Genomic DNA, 20009 nt, shown 5'->3' with positions numbered 1-20009 from the left:
GAATCAGACCTTAGAAAAAAACAAGGAGAGAAGTCAGAATTGTACGACTCCTTGCATTGCTTTAATTGCAAATTTAGGGAAGCTAAGAACATACTGAAAAGCTGAGAAGAGTCAAGGTCTGGGTCGAAATGTCACTGTTCATGCAGTCACCACTCCTGGCTGCCCTGGTGAGGAGAACTCCATATTGTTTTAAAGGCATAATGACAAGGAAAGTATTCAGAAATTACAGGTACAGTATATTTGCCCCAGTTAGTTTCACTGGGGAGCAGAGGGGCTTAGAAGAAAACCATACAAGACAAAAATAATTATGAAAAAGAAGAAGAACATAACTTATCTTTAAAAAGGCTAACTTAAAGGCGCCTGAGTGGGTCAGTGGGTTAAGTGTCTGACTCCTGGTTTCAGCTCAGGTCATGATCTCACAGTCTGTGAGATCGAATCCCACATCAGGGTCTGTGCGGGCAGCGTGGAGCCTGCTTGGGATTCTCTCTCTCTACCCCTCCTGTGTGTGCGACATCCCCCTCCCCCCCCCCAATAATAAAAAGAAATTAAAGAAATTAAAAAATAAATACAAAGGCTAACTTAAATGTGTGTGCCAGAGAGAGCATCTATCTGGTACCAACAGGTTTTTCCCACTGACTCCGGTCAGATTAGTGTAGGGAGTGGTTCTCAGCCTGTGGTCCCTGGAACAGCAGCATTACCTGACAACTCGGAGGAAATGCAGATTTTCATGTCCCATTCCACACCTGCTGAATCAGAAACTTGGGGAATGAAGCCCAACAATATATATTTTAATAAGCCCTCCAGGTGATTGATACATGTATGCAGGTAATAAATAATATAGGTGCTTATCAATTTTTTTCACCTCTTCCACTAAAATTAACATCAAGGCCTGCAAGGAGTCCTACGCTAAGAAAAATTTCACTTAAGGGATGCCGTGTGTAGGATGGCTTGGGGTTGTAGCAATCTCTCCTGTTTTTTAGGCTGTTTTCCCTACAGATTTCATTGCCCTGCAGTGCCATAATACTTTATCAAGACCTCTGCTGTCCTCTGTATATACTGATCCTCTTAATTTAGCAATGTTAGTATGGTAGGGATCATCAATCCACTTTGAAAAACGAGGAAACAGCCAAAAGAGATCAACTTGCCTGAGGTTATGTGGCTAGTAATTGTTGAGACAGGAACAGAATCTAGATCTAAAAAGCCAATATGCTTTGTACTAGCAATAGTAGAGTTCTTTTTCTTTTTTTTTGAAGTTTATTTATTTATTTTTGAGGGTAGGGGAGGGTATTTTGAGGGTAGGGCAGAGGAGGGGCGGGAATCTCAAGCAGGCTTCCCACTGTCAGCCTGGAGCCTGACACAGGGCTTGAACTCATGAACTATGAGATCATGACCTGAGTCAAAATCAAGAGTCAGACACTTAACTGATTGAGCCACCCAGCACCCCTGAGATAGATTTCTGATGACTGAGGCACTTGGACTTTCTAGCCATTTCTTTATTAGGAAACAATCAATGTCCTTTAAGTAGATTTCCTAACGTCCTTTATTTTAGTAAGAAAACCACAGACCCTATTGCTTTAGTATATGCTGCAACATAGGTATGATTCTTGTAGTTTGTTTTGTTAGGAGTTACACACTACACAAGACTTTATACTAGGGTTGAGTCTGCTTCTATGTTTTCTTTGTTAGTTTTTAAAATTAATTTTTTTAAATTTATATCCAAATTAGTTAGCATAGAGTGCAACAATGATTTCAGGAGTAGATTCCTTAGTGCCCCTTACCCATTTAGCCCACCCCTCCTCCCACAACCCCTCCAGTAACCCTCTGTTTGTTCTCCATATTTATGAGTCTCTTATGCTTTGTCCCCCTCCCTGTTTTTATATTATTTTTGTTTCCCTTCCCTTATGTTCCTCCGTTTTGTCTCTTAAAGTCCTCATATGAGTTAAGTTATAGATATTTGTCTTTCTCTGATTAATTTCGCTTAGCATAATACCCTCCAGTTCTATCCACGTGGTTGCAAATGGCAAGATTTCATTCTTTTTGATTGCCAAGTAATACTCCATTGAATGTATGTATATACCACACTTTCTTTATCCGTTCATTTATCGATGGACATTTGGGTTCTTTCCATACTTTGGCTATTGTTGATAGTGTTGCTATAAACATGGGGGTTCACGTGTCCCTTCGGAACAGTACACTTGTACCCCTTGGATGAATACCTAGTAGTGCAGTTGCTGGGTCACAGAGTAGTTCTATTTTTAATTTTTTGAGAAACTTCCATACTGTTTTCCAGAGTGGCTGCACCAGCTTGCGTTCCCACCAACAATGCAAAAGAGATCCTCTTTCTCCACATCTTCGCCAACATCTATTGTTGCCCGAGTTGTTAATGTTAGCCATTCTGACAGGTGTGAGGTGATATCTTATTGTGGTTTTGATTTGTATTTCCCTGATGCTGAGTGATGTTGAGCATTTTTCATGTGTCGGTTGGCCATCTGGATTTCTTCTTTGGAGAAGTGTCTATTCATGTGTTTTGCCCATTTCTTCACTGGATTGTTTTTTGGGTGTTGAGTTTGATAAGTTCTTTATAGATTTTGGATACTAACCCTTTATCTGATATGTTGTTTGCAAATATCTTCTCCCATTCTGTTGGTTGCCTTTTAGTTTCCTGATTGTTTCCTTCCCTGTGCAGAAGCTTTTTATTTTGATGAGGTCCCTATAGTTCATTTTTTGCTTTTGTTTCCCTTGCCTCCAGAGATGTGTTGAGTAAGAAGTTGCTACGGCCAAGATCAAAGAGGTTTTTGCCTGCTTTCGACTCGAGGATTTGATGGCTTCCCGTCTTACATTTAAGTATTTCATCCATTTTGAGTTTATTTTTGTGTATGGTGTGAGAAAGTGGTCTAGGTTCATACTTCTGCATGTCGCTGTGCAGTATTCTCGGCACCACTTGCTGAAGAGACTATCTTTTTTCCATTGGATACTCTTTCCTGCTTTGTCAAAGATTAGTTGGCCATACGTTTGTGGGTCCATTTCGGGGTTCTCTATTCTGTCCCACTGATCTGAGTGTCTGTTCTTGTGCCAGTACCACACTATCTTGATGATTACAGCTTTATTGTATAGCTTGAAGTCTGGGATTGTGATGCCTCCTGCTTTGGTTTTCTTTGTCAAGATCGCTTTGGCTATTCGGGGTCTTTTCTGGCTCCATACAAATTTTAGGATTATGTGTTCTAGCTCTGTGAAGAATGATGGTGTTATTTCGATAGGGATTGCGTTGAATATGTAGATAAATTTGGGTAGTATCAACATTTTAACAATATTTGTTCTTCCTATCTAGGAGCATGGAATCTTTTTCCATTTTTTTGTGGGTCTTCTTCAATTTCTTTCATAAGCTTTCTACAGTTTTCAGTGTACAGATTTTTCACCTCTTTGGTTAGATTTATTCCCAGGTATTTTATAGTTTTTTGTGCAACTGTAAATGGGATCAATTCCTTGATTTCTCTTTCTGTTGCTTCACTGTTGGTGTATAGGAATGCAATGGGTTTCTGTGCATTGATTTTATATCCTGCAACTTTGCTGAATTCATGAATCAGTTCTAGCAGTTTTTTTGGTGGAATCTTTAGGGTTTTCCATATAGAATATCATGTCATCTGCAAAGAGTGAAAGTTTGACCTCCTCCTGGCCGATCTGGATGCCTTTTGTTTCTTTGTGTTGTCTGATTGCAGAGGCTAAGACTTCCAATACTATGTTGAATAACAGTGGGGAGAGTGGACATCCCTGTCTTGTTCCTGACCTTAGAGGGAAAGCTCTGTTTTTCCCCATTGAGGATGATATTAGAGTTGGGTTGTTCATATATGGCTTTTATGATCTTTAAGTATGATTGTTCTATCCCTACTTTCTTGAGGGTTTTTTTTTTTTCCAGAAAGGATACTGTATTTGGTCAAATGTTTTCTCTGCATCTATTGAGAGGATCATATGGTTCTTGTCCTTTCTTTTATTGATGTGATGAATCATGTTAATTGTTTTGTGGATACTGAACCAGCCCTGCATCCCAGGTATAAACCCCACTTGGTCGTGGTGAATAATTTTTTTAATGTATTGTTGGAGCCAGTTGGCTACTATCTTGTTGAGGATTTTTGCATCCATGTTCATCAGGAAATTGGTCTATAGTTCTCCTTTTTAGTTGGGTCTCTGTCTGGTTTTGGAATCAAGGTAATGTTGGCTTCATAGAATGAGTTTGGTAGTTTTCCTTCCATTTCTATTTTTTGGAACAGCTTCAAGAGAATAGGTGTTAACTCTTACTTTAATGTTTGGTAGAATTCCCCTGGAAAGCCATCTGGCCCTGGACTCTTGTTTTTTGGGAGATTTTTGATTACTAATTCGATTTTCTTACTGGTTATGGGTCTGTTCAAATTTTCTATTTCTTCCTTTTTCAGTTTTGGTAGTGTATATGTTTCTAGGAATTTGTCCATTTCTTCCAGATTGCCCATTTTATTGGCATATAGTTGCTCATAATATTCTCTTATTAATGTTTTTATTTCTGCTGTGTTGGTTGTGATCTCTCCTCTTTCATTCTTGATTTTATTTATTTGGGTCTTTTTCTTCTTGATCAAACTGGCTAGTGGTTTATCAATTTTGTTAATTCTTTCAAAGAACCAGCTTCTGGTTTCATTGATCTGTTCTACTGGTTTTTGGTTTCAATAGCATTAATTTCTGTTCCAATCTTTATTATTTCCTCTCTTCTGCTGGTTTTGGGTTTTATTTGCTGTTCTTTTTCTAGCTCCTTAAGGCATAAGGTTAGGTTGTGTATCTGAGATCTTTCTTCCTTCTTTAGGAAGGCCTGGATTGCTATATACTTTCCTCTTAGGACTGTCTTTGCTGTGTCCCAGAGGTTTTGTGTTGTGGTGTTATTTTCATTGGCTTCCATAACTTTTTAATTTCCTCTTTAACATCTTGGTTAGCCCATTCATTCTTTAGTAGGATGTTCTTCAGATTCCAAGTATTTGTTACCTTTCCAAATTTTTTCTTGTGATTTCGAATTTCATAGCATTGTGGTCTGAAAATATGCACGATATGATCTCAATCATTTTTTACTTACTTAGGGTGATTTGTGTCCCAGTATATGGTCTATTCTGGAGAACGTTCCACGTGCACTGGAGAAGAATGTATATTCTGCTGCTTTAGGATTAAATGTTCTGAATATATCTGTTAAGTCCATCTGGTCCAGTGTGTCATTCAAAGCCATTGTTTCCTTCTTGATATTTTGATTAGATGATCTGTCTATTGCTATGAATGGGGTGTTGAAGTCTCCTACTATTATGGTATTACTATCAACGAGTTTCTTTATGTTTGTGATAAAGTGATTTATATATTTGGGTGCTGCCACATTTGGCGCATAAATGTTTACAATTGTTAGGTCTTCTTGGTGGATAGACCCCTTGATTTTGATATAATGCTCTTCTGCATTTCTTGATACAGTCTTTAAAGTCTAGATTGTCTGATATAAGTATGGCTACTCCAGTTTTCTTTTGTGACCATTAGCATGATAGATGGTTCTCCATCCCCTTACTTTCAATCTGAAGGTGTCTTTAGGTCTAAAGTGGGTCTCTTGTAAACAGCATATAGATGGATCTTGTTTTCTTATCCTTTCTGTTACCCTATGTCTTTTGATTGGAGCACTGAGTCCATTGACGTTTAGAGTGAGTACTGAAAGGTATGAATTTATTGCCATTATGTTGCTTGTAGAGTTGGAGTTTCTGGTGGTGTTCTTTGGTCCTTTCTAATCTTCATTTCTTTTGGTCTTTATTTATTTATGCATTTATATTTTCATCTTTTCTCCCCTCAGAGAATTCCCCTTAAAATTTCTTGCAGGGCTGGTTTAGTGGTCACAAACTCCTTTAATTTTTGTTTGTCTGGGAAAGTTTTTATCTCTCCTTCTGTTTTGAATGACAGCCTTGCTGGATAAAGAACTCTTGGCTGCATAGTTTTCTGATTCAGTACATTGAATATATCCTGCCACTCCTTTCTCACCTGCCAAGTTTCGGTGGATAGGTCTGCTGCAAATCTGATCTGTCTTCCCTTGTAGATTAAGGACTTTTTTCCCTTGCTGCTTTCATGATTCTCTCCTTGCCTGAGTATTTTGTGAATTTGACTATGATATGCCTTGTTGATGGTCGGTTTTGTTGAGTCTAATGGGGGTCCTCTGTGCTTCCTGGATTTTGATGACTGTCTTTCCCCAGGTTAGGAAAGTTTTCCGCTATGATTTGCTCACATAACCCTTCTATACCTATTTCTCTCTCTTCCTCTTCTGGGACCCCTATGATTCTGATGTTCTTTTTTAATGAGTCACTGATTTCTCTAATTCTTAAATCATGCTCTTTTGTCTTAATCTCCCTCTTTTTTTCTGCTCCGTTATTCTCCGTAACTTTGTCTTCTATATCACTGATTCTCTGTTCTGCCTCATCCATCCTTGCCACCGCGGCATCCATTCGTGATTGCAGCTCAGTTATAGCATTTTTTATTTCATCCTGACTAGTTTTTTCTTCTTTAATCTCCACAGAAAGGGATTCTAATCTATTTTTGACTCCACCTAGTATTCGTATTATCGTGATTCTAAATTCTGGTTCAGACATCTTGCTTGTATCTGCGTTGGTTAAGTCCCTGGCTGTTGTTTCTTCCTGCTCTTTCTTTTGGGGTGAATTCTTTCATTTTGTCATTTTGAAGGCAGAAAAGGAATTAATGAGGTAGAAAAAATTAAAATTAAAAAATTAAACACACACACACACACAAATTGAATAAATGATGCTAGATACTAGGTGTGTTTTGGTCTGGGTGTTGAAAGGGGCTTGAAAGATTAGAGAAAAAGGGGTAAAGAAGAAAAAAAAAGGAAATCGTGAAAATTTGAAAAAATGAATACACTGAAGTAGACTAAAATGAAATGATGGAAGTAAAATAGAATTTGAAAAAATTTACACAAAAGTAAAAAATATAGTAAAAACAAAGAAAAGTATTTTAAATGAAAATTGAAAATAAAAATGAATTTTTTCTCTTTCTGTATTCAATAAAAAGAAAACAAATGAAAAAGAGAAAAAAAGAAAAATAAAGAAAAGTGAAGAGATGGATCTGCTAACAGACTGAAATACGACTGGAATTACTTTGTTTTCCCCTAGAAGTCAGACTATGAAGCACTTTATAATCCATAAACCAAATAGGCAGTGAGACTTCTATTCTTGAAGAGCGAGGTTGGCCCAGTTGGGCGGGCTCAGTGTAATGTCTCCGTTCTCCACTAGATGGCGCTGCTAGCCTACTGGGGTGGATTGTTGTGGCGCTTGTAGGTGCATACGCACACGCACAGAAGCGGTGAAAATGGCGTCACCCAGCTACCCAGTCTCTAGTATCGGAAGTCTGTTCTTCCCAATCAGCAGTCACACACCCGTCCTCTGTCTTCAGCTCTCATCCACTCCCCGGTTTTCCACTGTCTGTGACCAGGCCCTAGGCAGTACCTCTCTTCCGAGTTTTATCTCAGATGCGGTTGTTTTCCCTGGCCTCTTACTTCCGAAGCACTGCGGCTTTGACCCATTCCTCCCCTCTGTGGGAGGGTCTCACCGAGCAATGGCAGGAACGTTTGCGGGACCCTGCTGCTGCCGATGCCCAGAGACTGCGGCTGTGTGCCAGCCCGCCCCAGAAAATGTTCGAGAGGCGTTTCAGGGATTACCGACAATCACAACACACACCTGGCACCAGGCTTCACCCTTAACGACCTTGTTCCAGCACCAGCGAATGTGCCCATTCTCTGGGGTCTGCTGGGCCCAGGTTGCCTCACAGCCTCTACCAAATGTCCTTCCAGCAGTGGAACCGCTTTTCCCCATGTGGCCTGAGAAACTCTCGGATCCCACTCTGCTCCTGGGGATTCGTCCTTCCCACCAAAGCACCGCCAGGTATGGAGCTGCGGAGGTGCAGCCTTTGCGTTCCCCTTGTTTACAGTCTTAATGGAATTTAAACCCTCTCCTTTCTCCCTTTTTAGTTTAGTCCCTGTGGCTGTTTCCAATTTTCCACTTTCTCTCCAGCTGTTTTTGGCAGGGAGTGCTTTTACTGTATTTTCGCCACTGTCTCCGTCCTCTCTCCACATGCAAAAGCAGCTCTCTGCCCTCCGTGGCTTCTCTCTCCCCAAGTTCTCCTCTCTGCGCCGCATACCTGCTGAATTCTGTGGTTTAGGTTGTACATATTGTTGTGTTAATCTTCAGATCAGTTTTCTAGGTGTGCAGGATGGTTTAGTGTTGGTCTGGCTGTGTTTCATGGACGCAAGACACACAAAAAACTTCCATGCTGTTCTGCCATCTTGGGTGCCTCCTGAGTCTGCTTCTTAAGGCAGTTTTCATTTATGAGTATTGGTAATAATGTGTGAGAGAATAAGGTTGCCATTGTTTTTCAGAATAGTACAGAAAAGTGCTGGGATGAATTTAACTACTGTCTTTCTCATTACATTTTTATAGAAGCTCAGCAGGTAAATTTCACACATGTTCTGGACATTTTTTTTTCACAAAATTGCTTTTTTTCAGTCCTAAAAGTGATTCTTATAAGAATCCCACCCAATCTTTATTTCCAAGAGAGACAATTTTTTTGTAGCAATAGAAGGACTCCAAGTGCTTGATACAATGAGAATAAAAGAAACTCTGGACAAGGTTCTTTTGCAAAACCATATGGAAAAGAGATACTTGAATATCATACAGACGACAGAGGAATTTATAAGTCTTTGGGTTACCCTAATTGGAAAGAGATAAAGGGTAACAATATGGTGGAAGAAAAGAGTAAGCAAAGATTTATGAGGAGGATTTCATTCTTCCAGGAGAGTATCAAGAATTAAAAAAACAAACATTACGAAGAAGAGTCAACAAATTCAACTACTTTTTCTTACCTGCCTGACAATTTCCAGAGTAAACTTGCCAAAAGTAAAATATGCTTTTGTGGAAGTGTATTCTACGGGATTTTGTTTTTCTCAAGAGTTCCTACGTATAAATGGATAAAGAAAATGTGATATTTATATATGCAATGGAATATAACTCAGCCATAAAAAGAAGGAAATCTTGCCATTTGCAACAATATGGATGGACCATGAGGGAATTATGCTAAGTGAAGTCAGTCAGAGAAAGACAAATACTGTGTGATCTTACGTACATGTAGAATCTAAAAAAGAAACCAAACTCAGAGATACAGAGAACATACTGATGGTTGTCAGAGGCAGGAGATGGGGTTGGGCAAAATGGGTGAAGGGCGTCAAAAGGGACAAACTTCTAGTTATAAAATATCCCTAAGTCCTAGGGATATGATGTACAGCATGGTGACTAGAGTTAACAATGCCGTATTGGATATTTGAAAGTTGCTAAGAGAATAGATCTTGAATCTAACATAACACGAATCACTGAATTCTACTACCAACATTTATTGCACTACATGGTGACTGACTAAAAGTTTTTAAAAAATAAACAGATAAAGAGCACTACATTAAAGAACCTATATTCACACACACACACACACACACACACACACACACACACACACACACAGAAACATTGTATGTTAACTACACTGCAATTAAAATAAAAAAATAAAAGTTCTTGTCACTAGAAAAAAACTTCCATGTGGTGATCGACATTAACTAGACTTACCGGGGGACCATTTCACAATATATACAGATATCAAATGATTATGTTGTTCACCTGAAACTAATGTTATCTATGGATTATATCTCAATTAAGGAAAACGTTATCACACACCTGTTACTCGAAGTTTATCTGTACCAACCACAACTTCCTTTTCATCGACAGTAAAGAGTGGCTTGCCATCCTTGGAGTTGATCTGGAAGTGTTGACTCTGGACCTCTACCATTTTGGGACCTGCACGAGTCATTAAAACAGTTTATTATGAAGTGTTTACTATACGTAGTGTCAAAATCTCTTTTTACACAGGCCACATCACCCAGCAATACCAAATTACTAAATATATAAAATCCGTTACCAACAGTATTTTTTAAAAATTTTGCGATCAAACTTTTTACGTTCTGAGCCTAAATCTATGATATTATTAAAATTAATTTATGTCGAATACATGCTAATCTACAAAGCACAAATGTATGGAGGTGCTGAATCACTCACTAGGTTGTACACCTGACCCAAAGGTAGCCCTGTTTGTCAACTATACTCAAATTAAAAAAAAAAAATTAAAAAGAACAAGAAAGCGTTAATCTATGTCACATAAAAGAATAAGTCATTTAAAAGTGAAGTTTTTCAAGTTAAAACTAGCCAAAAATAACATAATTTGTCTACTCAGCTTATGTAAATTTGTAATCTTTTGAGTATTAGCCAACTAAGGATTTTGCATTCTGAGACGTGAGGTTTGCAAAAGACCATTTTTATCTAATGTTTACTTTTGAGAGAGAGCGTGAGCGGGGGAAGGGCAGAGAGAGGGGGACAGAGGATCCAAAGCGGGCTCTGCACGGACAGCAGCCAGCCCCACGCGGGGCTCAAACTCAGGAACCGCAAGATCATGACCTGAGCCAAAGTTGGACGCTCAACCGACTGAGCCACCCAGGCGCCCCATGAATGACCATTTTAAGAGTGGCTCACTGGGGCGCCTGGGTGGCTTGGTCGGTTAAGCGTCCGACTTCGGCTCAGGTCATGATCTCACAGTCCGTGGGTTCGAGCCCCGCGTCGGGCTCTGTGCTGACAGCTCAGAGCCTGGAGCCTGCTTCTGATTCTGTGTCTCCCTCTCTCTCTGACCCTCCCCCATTCATGCTCTGTCTCTCTGTCTCAAAAATAAATAAACGTTAAAAAAAAAATTAAAAAAAAAAAGAGTGGCTCACTTTCAAAGCATAAGAGACTCTTAAAAACAGAGAACAAACTGAGGGCTGATGGGGGGTGGGAGGGAGGGGAGGGTGGGTGATGGGTATTGAGGAGGGCACCTTTTGGGATGAGCACTGGGTGTTGTATGGAAACCAATTTGACAATAAATTTCATATTTAAAATAAAATAAAAATAACATAAAATAAAATAAAATAAAATAAATAAATTTGAAATCTAAAAAAGAAAAAAAAAAAAAAAAGCATGGCTGACTTTAATGGCCAAAGCCAGCCCAGAAGATGAATCCTACTCAGATTCCCTTATGGCGTTTTTGTCATTCTCTTCACTCCCTCCTTCTTTGTATTTCAGTGACAACAGCAACACTTTCCTGTCCCAGTTTCATCTCCTTGGGTGAGCTGTGGACTCACTGCTTTAGACTCCCTTTAGACTCACAAGGTTTGGTGAGTGCTCCCACGTGCCCGGGGACCGGGGATGCTGTGCCCTCAAGAGCATATGCGACCTTGTTCCATTTCCCTCGCCCACACTCAGGCATTCACCATTTTATGTCTCTTAATTCTTTGTGTTTCCAATCTTTCTAACCCTGGAGCATAACGGATTAATCTCTCCGGGACACAGCTCCGAGCATTCGCTCAAGGAACTACACGCGTTCCCTAATCCTTCTGTAGGTTTGCTTTATATTCTTATCCGGGAGAGTAAATGTCCTGAGAAAATGGATATCTTACAGTCTTTGAGTGTGTGTTCCTGTATCACTCCCACTACTCATTAAAGTTGAGGGATACCTAACTAGAAATTAAATAGGAGCTCTTCAGTGAATACATTAAACAGTTTTGGATATGGTCACCAACGTATTCTTACGTTATTTCATTAATCAATACTGCAAAAGCCTTCATTTACCTATGTCTGCGTGTATGTGTAGGACAGTTATAAAGTGGACCACATTTCTCTATCTTTCCTCTATGTCTTAATCTTCTTTCCTCTTAAGGAAACCTGACTTTATTTTTTGGATAGTGGCCTGTATTTTTGCTCATCTGCACTTTCACCCAGACTCAGTCACTCAGGGGTTCAGTGGCACCATTTATCTCTTCTGGATCACGGATATACCTTAGACATTTATCATATAAGTACTGATTTGCATTAAATGATGAATATTGAGTTATCTGAATTTAAAATTGAGAGGGGGAAAAAAACCTGGAATAATTTCTCCAGTAAGACTTCACTGTTTAGCTTACTGGAGACTCATATCACAGTTCTAGGGGGCTTGATTAAGTAAAAAGGGTTAAACGACATGATTTTTTTTTCTGTAACCATTGTTTCATATACGGTGACGAAATGTTCAACGAGTTTAGTTGCATAATTTTCATGAGTAGGGAAACCATATAAACCCTTACTCAAGTCAAAGTAAATGCAGGGGCGCCTGGGTGGCTCAGTCAGTTAAGTGCCTGACTTTGGCTCAGGTCATGATCCCATGGTTTCTGAGTTTAAGCCCCGCATCGGACTCTGAACTGACAGTGTGGAGCCTATTTGGAATTCTCTCCTCTCTCTCTCTCTCTCTCTCTCTCTAAAAAATAAAGATACAAACTTAAGAAAAAGAAAATGCAAAAATATGAGTCTTGATCATAGGGTCATGAGTTTGAGCCCCACGTTGGGTGTAGAGATTACTAAAAATAATAATAATAATAATAATAATAATAATAATAAACTTTAAAAAATGTAAAAAACTGAGTGTACCACTCAGCACATATTTATGGCATTTTTTTTATGTTCAAGGTTTTGTGCTAAGAACCTTGGATATATAAACAAGTGGGATATAGCTCACAACTTAGTGCACTGAAAAGCGAAGCATATAAACCTAGTTTCAGGACAAATTGGTAAGCGCTATGATACAAGCATGGGCAGTGTTTAATGAGAACCCGGGATCCATGGTCTGTCCTTGTGGGTCAGGAATGGCACCCTGGGGAAATGATGTCTGAGCTGACCTTGAAGAAAGACTTTCCATTTCCCTGATGAAGGGAGAATGAGGCATGCCAGGTAGAGGGAAATACTAGAGGAAAGGCTCAGAAGTGAATAGAATTCCGTCTTCATTTTATTAAAAACAAGGAGGCATCGAATGTTAACTTTAAACACGTTTCCACTTCAGAAAACATCATTCCCTAGCCCATAACCACAGGGATAATCATCTCTTAAAATAACTGAGTTTCTAATTAATCTTTTAAATTTTATTAATATTCTACTTGTTTTTATGAACCTCGCTGAACACTGATTAGAGCCAAGCAAATAATCTTCTTCTGCAGTGGAGCTAAGAGATGAAATTCAAACTCTACCTTGGTGGTAAAAAAAACAAGAGCTATCTGGTAAAGGAAAATTTTTAACGAGCGGCTTTGGTACAAAGAAGGAAATGAAAAATGAAAGAAATAAATAAAGGACAGTTTTAGGACCTGACTAATTAAGTTTGTGAAACTGGCCGAAGGGTTTTCTCCGGTGAAAATACAACCAAGTTTTTCCTGACATACAGAATCCCTGACAGCTTCGATTGCATGTGTGATTCCCTCCTCACCCCTCTGCCTCAGTCCCGGCCCCCCAGCCTCTTCCCAGGCAGCCGGGCAGGGAGCCAGTCTATTTCGGCCTTATGCTTCCTCTATTTCTTTTGGCCACAAATGAGCGAACACATGTATCTTTCCTTCTAGCCCTTTCCTACTTCCATGAAGGGTAGCCTACAATAGGTAAGCTTCTGCACTTTACTTTTATCGCTTACAAATATGCCCCAGGAGTTACTCCGAATCAATTCATAGGCGTCTTCCTTATTCTTTTTAACAGATGCATGGTATTCACGCGAATGCACTGTGGTTATTCAACAGTTCACCCGTACATCTGGATATTTAAGTAGTTTTTGAAGTTTCTTTCAAAATGTTTATTTTTGGGAGAGAGGGCGAGTGAGTGCATGCTATTGGGGGAGGGGCAGAGAGAGAGGAAGACAGAGGATCCAAAGCGGGCTCTGGGCTGTCAGCACAGAGCCCAGTGCGGGGCTCAAACCCATGAGCCAGGAGATCGTGACCTGAGCCGAAGTCAGGTTGAGCCACCCAGGTGCCCCTGCCCCTTTGTCTTTTTTTGTGGAACCAGAAAGTGGATTCATTTAGGTTTTCTTCCGAACCTACTGTTTCTGGTTTGTCTTTTCAGCCACTGTAGTTGCCGGTTTTGTCTCCTCTTTAGACTTGGGTTCTTATGAAAACGTTCGATATCCTTAAGTGGGCATCACTTGTCTCTGGGCCCACTGGTGGTATTTCAATACATTTAATTTTGGGGTTTCCTGGGGGAAGTACTATTTGTTCCTCAGTTGGAGAAAAATCCAGGTGGAGTTTCTGGAAGTCTTTCCGGGTTAGAATCTGCTGAAGGCACAAGTTTTGGATTTCCCCTCTGAGAGCGTGCCGGTCAGATTCTTGGCAAATGCTTGCTGTTCTACAGGGAAGAGTGGTCCGTGTCAACCCATTCACCATCGACATCCTCCCCTCCCTGAGACCGGCACTTCCCCACCCATCTGTCATTCTCTTCCTCTTCTTTTGAATTCTAGAATGTCCGCTTCTGAGATGCAATCTAGCATCGAATTCTCCGTATTCTTGCACTCGTGCTTCTTTCGAGGCCTCCGTAGGCTCACTCCAGGATTTCTTCTGCAACATCTGCGGATATGGTGCTCAGGAGAGCTGAACCAAAGTTCCAGACGATGTCATCACAGTTTTCTTTTTGTGTGTTTTACACAAGGCCAGATCTTGGAGGGGTCTCGGTCATAGCCAGAGGACAAGTTGCTGTCTTGGAATAGTGTTGATTACTACTGTCATGACTTTCCTAGACCTTTGGTCAATTACAAACTTGTTGGCCTCAGCTTTGAGCAATGATGGCACGCTTGGGCAGCAAACAGAAGGCTCTTGGTTATTTCTCTTCGACGGGGCTGCAGAAACCCCTGCCCAAAGGATTGAAGCTAAAGAGAAAAAGTGCATGAATTCCCACCAGTCTGGAGAAAAGGTCCCTGAGCATCACCCTTACTTCAAATCTCTTGTCAAAACTTGCTGTGTGTTTTAGTAATTTATTTGCTAACCTGGGGGGGGGGGGTCACTAATCAAGTGGCTGAAATGTCAAACACGTCTGTCACTGTCCTGCTTTGGTCTCTCGAGGATATTCTTACATCCACAGCCTGTTGCGACCCTGTGCTGTGTTTGGAGCGTCTCTTCCCTGGGGCGTGCTGCACTGGAAGGTCCCCTGTCTTCAGGTTTGCAGTCACTGTCCTCTGTCTCCTTTTCCCTGGGAAGGATTGCAAAGCAGCAATATCTAGGTAACTTCAGAGAAACATGCAGCTGGGATAGCACTGGTATTTTTGGCCTCATCTCTGATGTTTCTTCTGCTGAGTTCAATCATTACCCCCAAAGATATCTTGGCTGCAGGTGCACTGCTGTTCCTTAATAGTGGGTCCATGAAACTCTGCAATACTACATTCACTTTATCCTTCTGTTTTACATTTCTGTTCTTGATATTAGTCACGCTCTGGGTATACAAAGGCTTTTGCAGAAGCTTACCATGGCTATGCATAAGTTCCAAGAACCCGAACCAACTTAATGGGTTAATGAGATTCTTACTTCTCAGCTTTGCTATTCGAACACCTGGATCTAAGACAGTGTGATTGTGACAGAGGACATCTTTCAGCACCCAGGAAAATGATTTGGGTGTCTGCGTGATGGTGACCAAATTGAGCCATAAACATTACCAGCCTCCCCAGTGGGTTCATTTGGTTGTTATCTGAAAATCCCCAGTTGGATTGGTAGTGACCATAACTCTAGAGGAATCGCAGGGCAGAGAGGCCAGCGGCCCTGCTTGATCAAACTCTATACCGACTGCCAGTTGCCGGAAAGCTGGCGGTTCCCCAGGAACCACTGGCTGCAGCCCGGCTCAGTCCTCAGAAAACCCGTACTGTCGAACCCGACCAGCCCTCCTGTGTAAACTTTTTTAAGCTAACCAGAATTCGTCTCTGTTATTTGAAATCAAAAGAAAATGATTGGTAGGCAACCAGAGCTGAACTCACAGTTAGTAAGTTTCCCGTTATTTTGCTATGAGTTGGTATCTTTCAACTCAAGGATTTGAAGTGTTAGCTATTGTTCATGTCAGTGTTTGACTTCTTTGGGGATTTAAGACTTTTGGTTTCGACCGTACTGGTTGCCATTATTTTCAGTGGTTTAGTAATGAGCAAGTATTCATTTCATTACATGGGATGAATTTGCCTAGTTCACATAAATTACATTTTAATATCCAGGTTGGCTACATTTAACTTCTTCCCGGAAACGTGAGGCCGGAACGGCTGTGATTGCGGAAGTCGTTTCCTTGAAAATACCCTCGGTGAGCCGGGCAGTATTCCCTGCTTCAGGGTCCGCCACGTAGCAGAGGCTTTTCAACCAAGGGTTTAAGAAAAATCACCAGCTTTAACATTATATCAAGCACGAAACACCCAGGTTAAAACTCAAGATTTAAGGTGAACAATTTAAACCAACGTAATTCTAATGGGAAAATTTTTTTTTAAACTTTTTTTAAGTAAATTCCTTGGTGACAAAAATGGTAACCATATTTGCAGGAAATAGGGCCATAATTTAAGGAAACTGGTGTGCCATAATTTAAGGAAATCTGATTGGAGAGAGGAAGTGGTACATTCCGGGCTGAGGGAGAGAAGTCCTGGGGTTTGCTTTTCCTGCTAAACTACTAATTCCTGCTGACTCCTGGTTTGGCTTGTTCTGCTAAATAGCTGTGTTCTTGAGCAAATTCGCTTTTCACTGCTTCCGTTTTTTTTCATTCATGGAATTGGAGGCAGATTTTTTTCACATCTAACTCTTTTTTTAAAATTTTTAAAAAATTTTAAAAAGTGTTTAATTTTTTTTGGGGGGGGAGAGCATCAGTGGGGGAGGGGCAGAGAGAGAGGGAGACACAGAATTGGAAGTAGGTTCCAGGCTCTGAGCTGTCAGCACAGAGCCTGATGCAGGGTTTGGACCCACGAACTGTGAGATCATGACTGAAGTCGGAAACTTAACGGATTGAGCCACCCAGGTGCCCCTAACTCTCTTGTATGATATATGAAAATCTACATTCAACAAAAAATTAAATGAGGAAATAAGTATTTGTAGTAAATCATTTTTATAAGAATATAAAGGGAGTCTTTTACTTGTGGAACTCCTAAGGGGTACGTACATATTATTTACATGTGACAGCATATAGAAAGTTGCATGTAGGCATCCAACAAATGGCAAATGAATGACAAAAGATGAGCAAAAATCCCTCAAACATATAAAAGCTAGAACCAAAGAAGTCTGTGAAATAATGGTAAAGATAAATCATAATCCTACATAATCTTTCAAGAAAATATGATCTGATCTTAGACACGTTTCAAGAACATGTACGCTGAATAAACTCAGGTTCATGTCTGGAACCACTGAGAATCTCACTGGACTTAGTGACCAAACAAACTTCTAAGCAAAAGAGAAGTAAGTTATGAAGATTAAAGCAGAACATATAATATGGAACTTGTGTATCAACATGATAAAAAGGAATCATCAGGCTAATATACGGCTGCAGTTTCCAATGTAACATTATTCTGTTTCGTAAAAAAGAGACGTTGAAAGTTACCAGTTTGTGCTGGCGGGACACTTTTCATCTGTTCTCCCATAACCCAGAAGGCCACTCAGTTTCTTAGATTTGGCACATGTATAGACTGCTGATAGTATAGAGAAAGGATACACATTCCTTTCACTAGGTGAAAGCAATTTCTTCCTTTCATTTCTTCCACCTATGATCTTTCTCGGTAATCCTTTTTTTCTCACTGTAGAAGAGTTCATGTGATCTCACTGCTGGGTGAGCTTACTCTCTGGTCTTAGCTGGTTGGATAGGATACATAGCTGCCCCCGGGCAGTTGGTTACACACATTACTTGGGCCAATTAGAGTACTTTCTTGTGAATTTAGAATTCATGAAACTAAAGACCATGCTGGCTGGTGTTGAGAAGCACAGCCTATCAGATGAAGAACCAGAGAGGTCCTGTACGTCCTACAGAGTTAGAACCGACGTGGCCAAGTGAAAATAATGGGCAGAGATGCTGTAGAAAGGAGGGGTACATGGGCGAGGAGAAAGGGAAGGTGAAGGAGGGGGTGGGGAGAGGAAGAGAGAGAGAGAGAATCTTTTGGCTCTTAGCCCCTGGTCTCTGTTCTTTTGAGGCCAGATACTTTGGCTCCTTTCCTTTGGTCTCTGAGATTCCTTTGCGTTCTGTACTAATCATGTGTCTTTTACTACCTTGAATGGTCCTCTATTTCTTGGAATCACAGTAACTTTAATTAAAATATCTCAGACTGTCTCCCTCGTGATGCCAACTATTCTCTGCAGTCAACACAGCATGATATTTAGAAAACTCGTACTGTAATTGTTCATGAGTAACTGTGAATTCTTCAGAAGAGAGACGTGTATCCATTCAGCACAACTATCCATGGACCACTCACATGCAAAGCACTGTGAAGAGGTTAGACTCACCCACTTTTAACCTGCCTGTGACCTCCCCTTCAGAGTTGCGTGCGTTGACGGTCACATTCTGAGTTGACTGCAGAAGCAGAGATGAATCCTAGAAGGGCATTTACAAAATGTGACAAATACATACTATTCACTCATTTACTCACTTATTTTTAGAGAGACATATTTTTCGACTTATTTTTAGCGTGTACATGTGCGTTCCCGTGGGCAGGAACAACCAGAGGGATGGAGAGGGAGAATCTTCAGCAGGCTCCGCACTCAGCGCATCGGTGTAGAGCCCAACGCGGGGCTTGATCTCACGATCCTGGGATCATGACCTGAGCCAAAGTCAAGAGTCAAACACTCAAGTGACTGAGGCACCCGGGCACCCCAATGAATAGACAGTATTCAAAATGACTGTGGGGCACCCGGGTGGCTCGGTCGGTTAAGCGTCCGATTTTAGCTCAGGTCACGATCTCGCGGTTCGTGGGTTCGAGACCCACGTCGGGCTGTGTGCTGACAGCTCAGGGTCTGGAGCCTGCTTGGGATTCTGTGTCTCCCTCTCTCTGCCCCTCCCCACTCACGCTCTGTCTCTCTCTCTCTCTCCAAAATAAACAAACATTAAAAATTTTAAATAAAAAATAAAATGACTGTATATTTATATTCATATATAAATTTAGGATTTATATAAGATACTTTTTCCATAGTCAGAGATCCTGTGGCCCTACACAGTATTTTAAAATCTTGGATTATACTATGTTAAAAGAGTACATGAAAATTTTTTACTCCAACAGTTTCAAACAATACGTATCTATTATATTATTGCTTTTGTGGGTCAGGAGTCTAGGCACAGGCTACCTTGGTCCCCTGTTCAGGGTCTCAAGGGGACTGAAGGGCTGAGGATTCATTCCAGACTCAAGAGCTTCTTCTAAGCTCATGTGGTTGGTGGCAAAATCCATTTCCTTGCTGCTACAGGGTGTCCTAACTCCTTTTTTCATAAATTATAATATTTTTATGGGTTCGCACTGCTCTCATGCAATGGCTAGAGTGTACCACGTTAGCTCTCTGGGTGAAGATCTAAAATAATCGAGTTTTAATCAGTGTTTTTTCCTGTTCCAAGGAATAAAAATTTCTTAATAAAATATTAAAATATTAAAAATTTTTTAATATCTATGTCCAGGACATGACATATTTTTAGAAGATAAATCAGAGCATGGTTAGTTCTTCTGTAAGAAACACCACATTAGTTATTTTCAACATGTAAAGCCTTTTCACAACTTCACAAGAGCTTTTTAAAATTTATCAGATATCTATACTTTTTAAACTTTTGTTGGAAGATAAGGTGGCTTTATGTCATAAGCGCCTCCTGTGGTATCATAGTTCCGAATGGCTGGTTTTGCATTACAGAAGATTGTTTGCTTTTATATAAGCAATTTTCTTCAAAAAAGAACGCAACAATTTGGCTGTTGGATTCAGGCGGGTTTATGATCCATTCAGAGGGAACCGAATGTCTTCCAAAGTCGTAGCGAGTACTGTGATTTTTCAGAAGGAAAGAAGTTTCAGGAACGCTCTGGAACTCTGGCAGGTCCGAAATTCTCCCCGTCGCTTTGTGGAAGCAGGTGACCTATCGGCATCTCGTGTT

General features: G+C 40.5%; 1 protein-coding gene across 6 annotated transcripts in view; it reads right to left on the bottom strand.

Moving 5' to 3' along the window:
• Window positions 1-20009, bottom strand: part of SGCG (sarcoglycan gamma) — a 164698-nt gene that overhangs the window by 60622 nt on the left and 84067 nt on the right. For all 6 annotated transcript variants that reach the window (XR_006200185.1, XR_006200204.1, XR_006200174.1 and 3 more), the window contains exons 4-5: window positions 18392-18479; window positions 9765-9884 (exon numbers count right to left, since the gene is read on the bottom strand). Coding sequence is in view for 3 of the 6 variants with exons in the window: in XM_042930282.1 (XP_042786216.1) it covers window positions 9765-9884; window positions 18392-18479 (208 nt within the window). In the remaining 3 variants the exon portion in view is untranslated. The remainder of the gene's footprint in view (window positions 1-9764; window positions 9885-18391; window positions 18480-20009) is intronic.

Source organism: Panthera leo, chromosome A1 (assembly GCF_018350215.1).
Source record: "Panthera leo isolate Ple1 chromosome A1, P.leo_Ple1_pat1.1, whole genome shotgun sequence".
NCBI lineage: Eukaryota > Metazoa > Chordata > Mammalia > Carnivora > Felidae > Panthera > Panthera leo.
The sequence above is the reverse complement of the archived record's forward strand: the minus strand, read 5'-3'. Positions and strand labels throughout refer to the sequence as shown.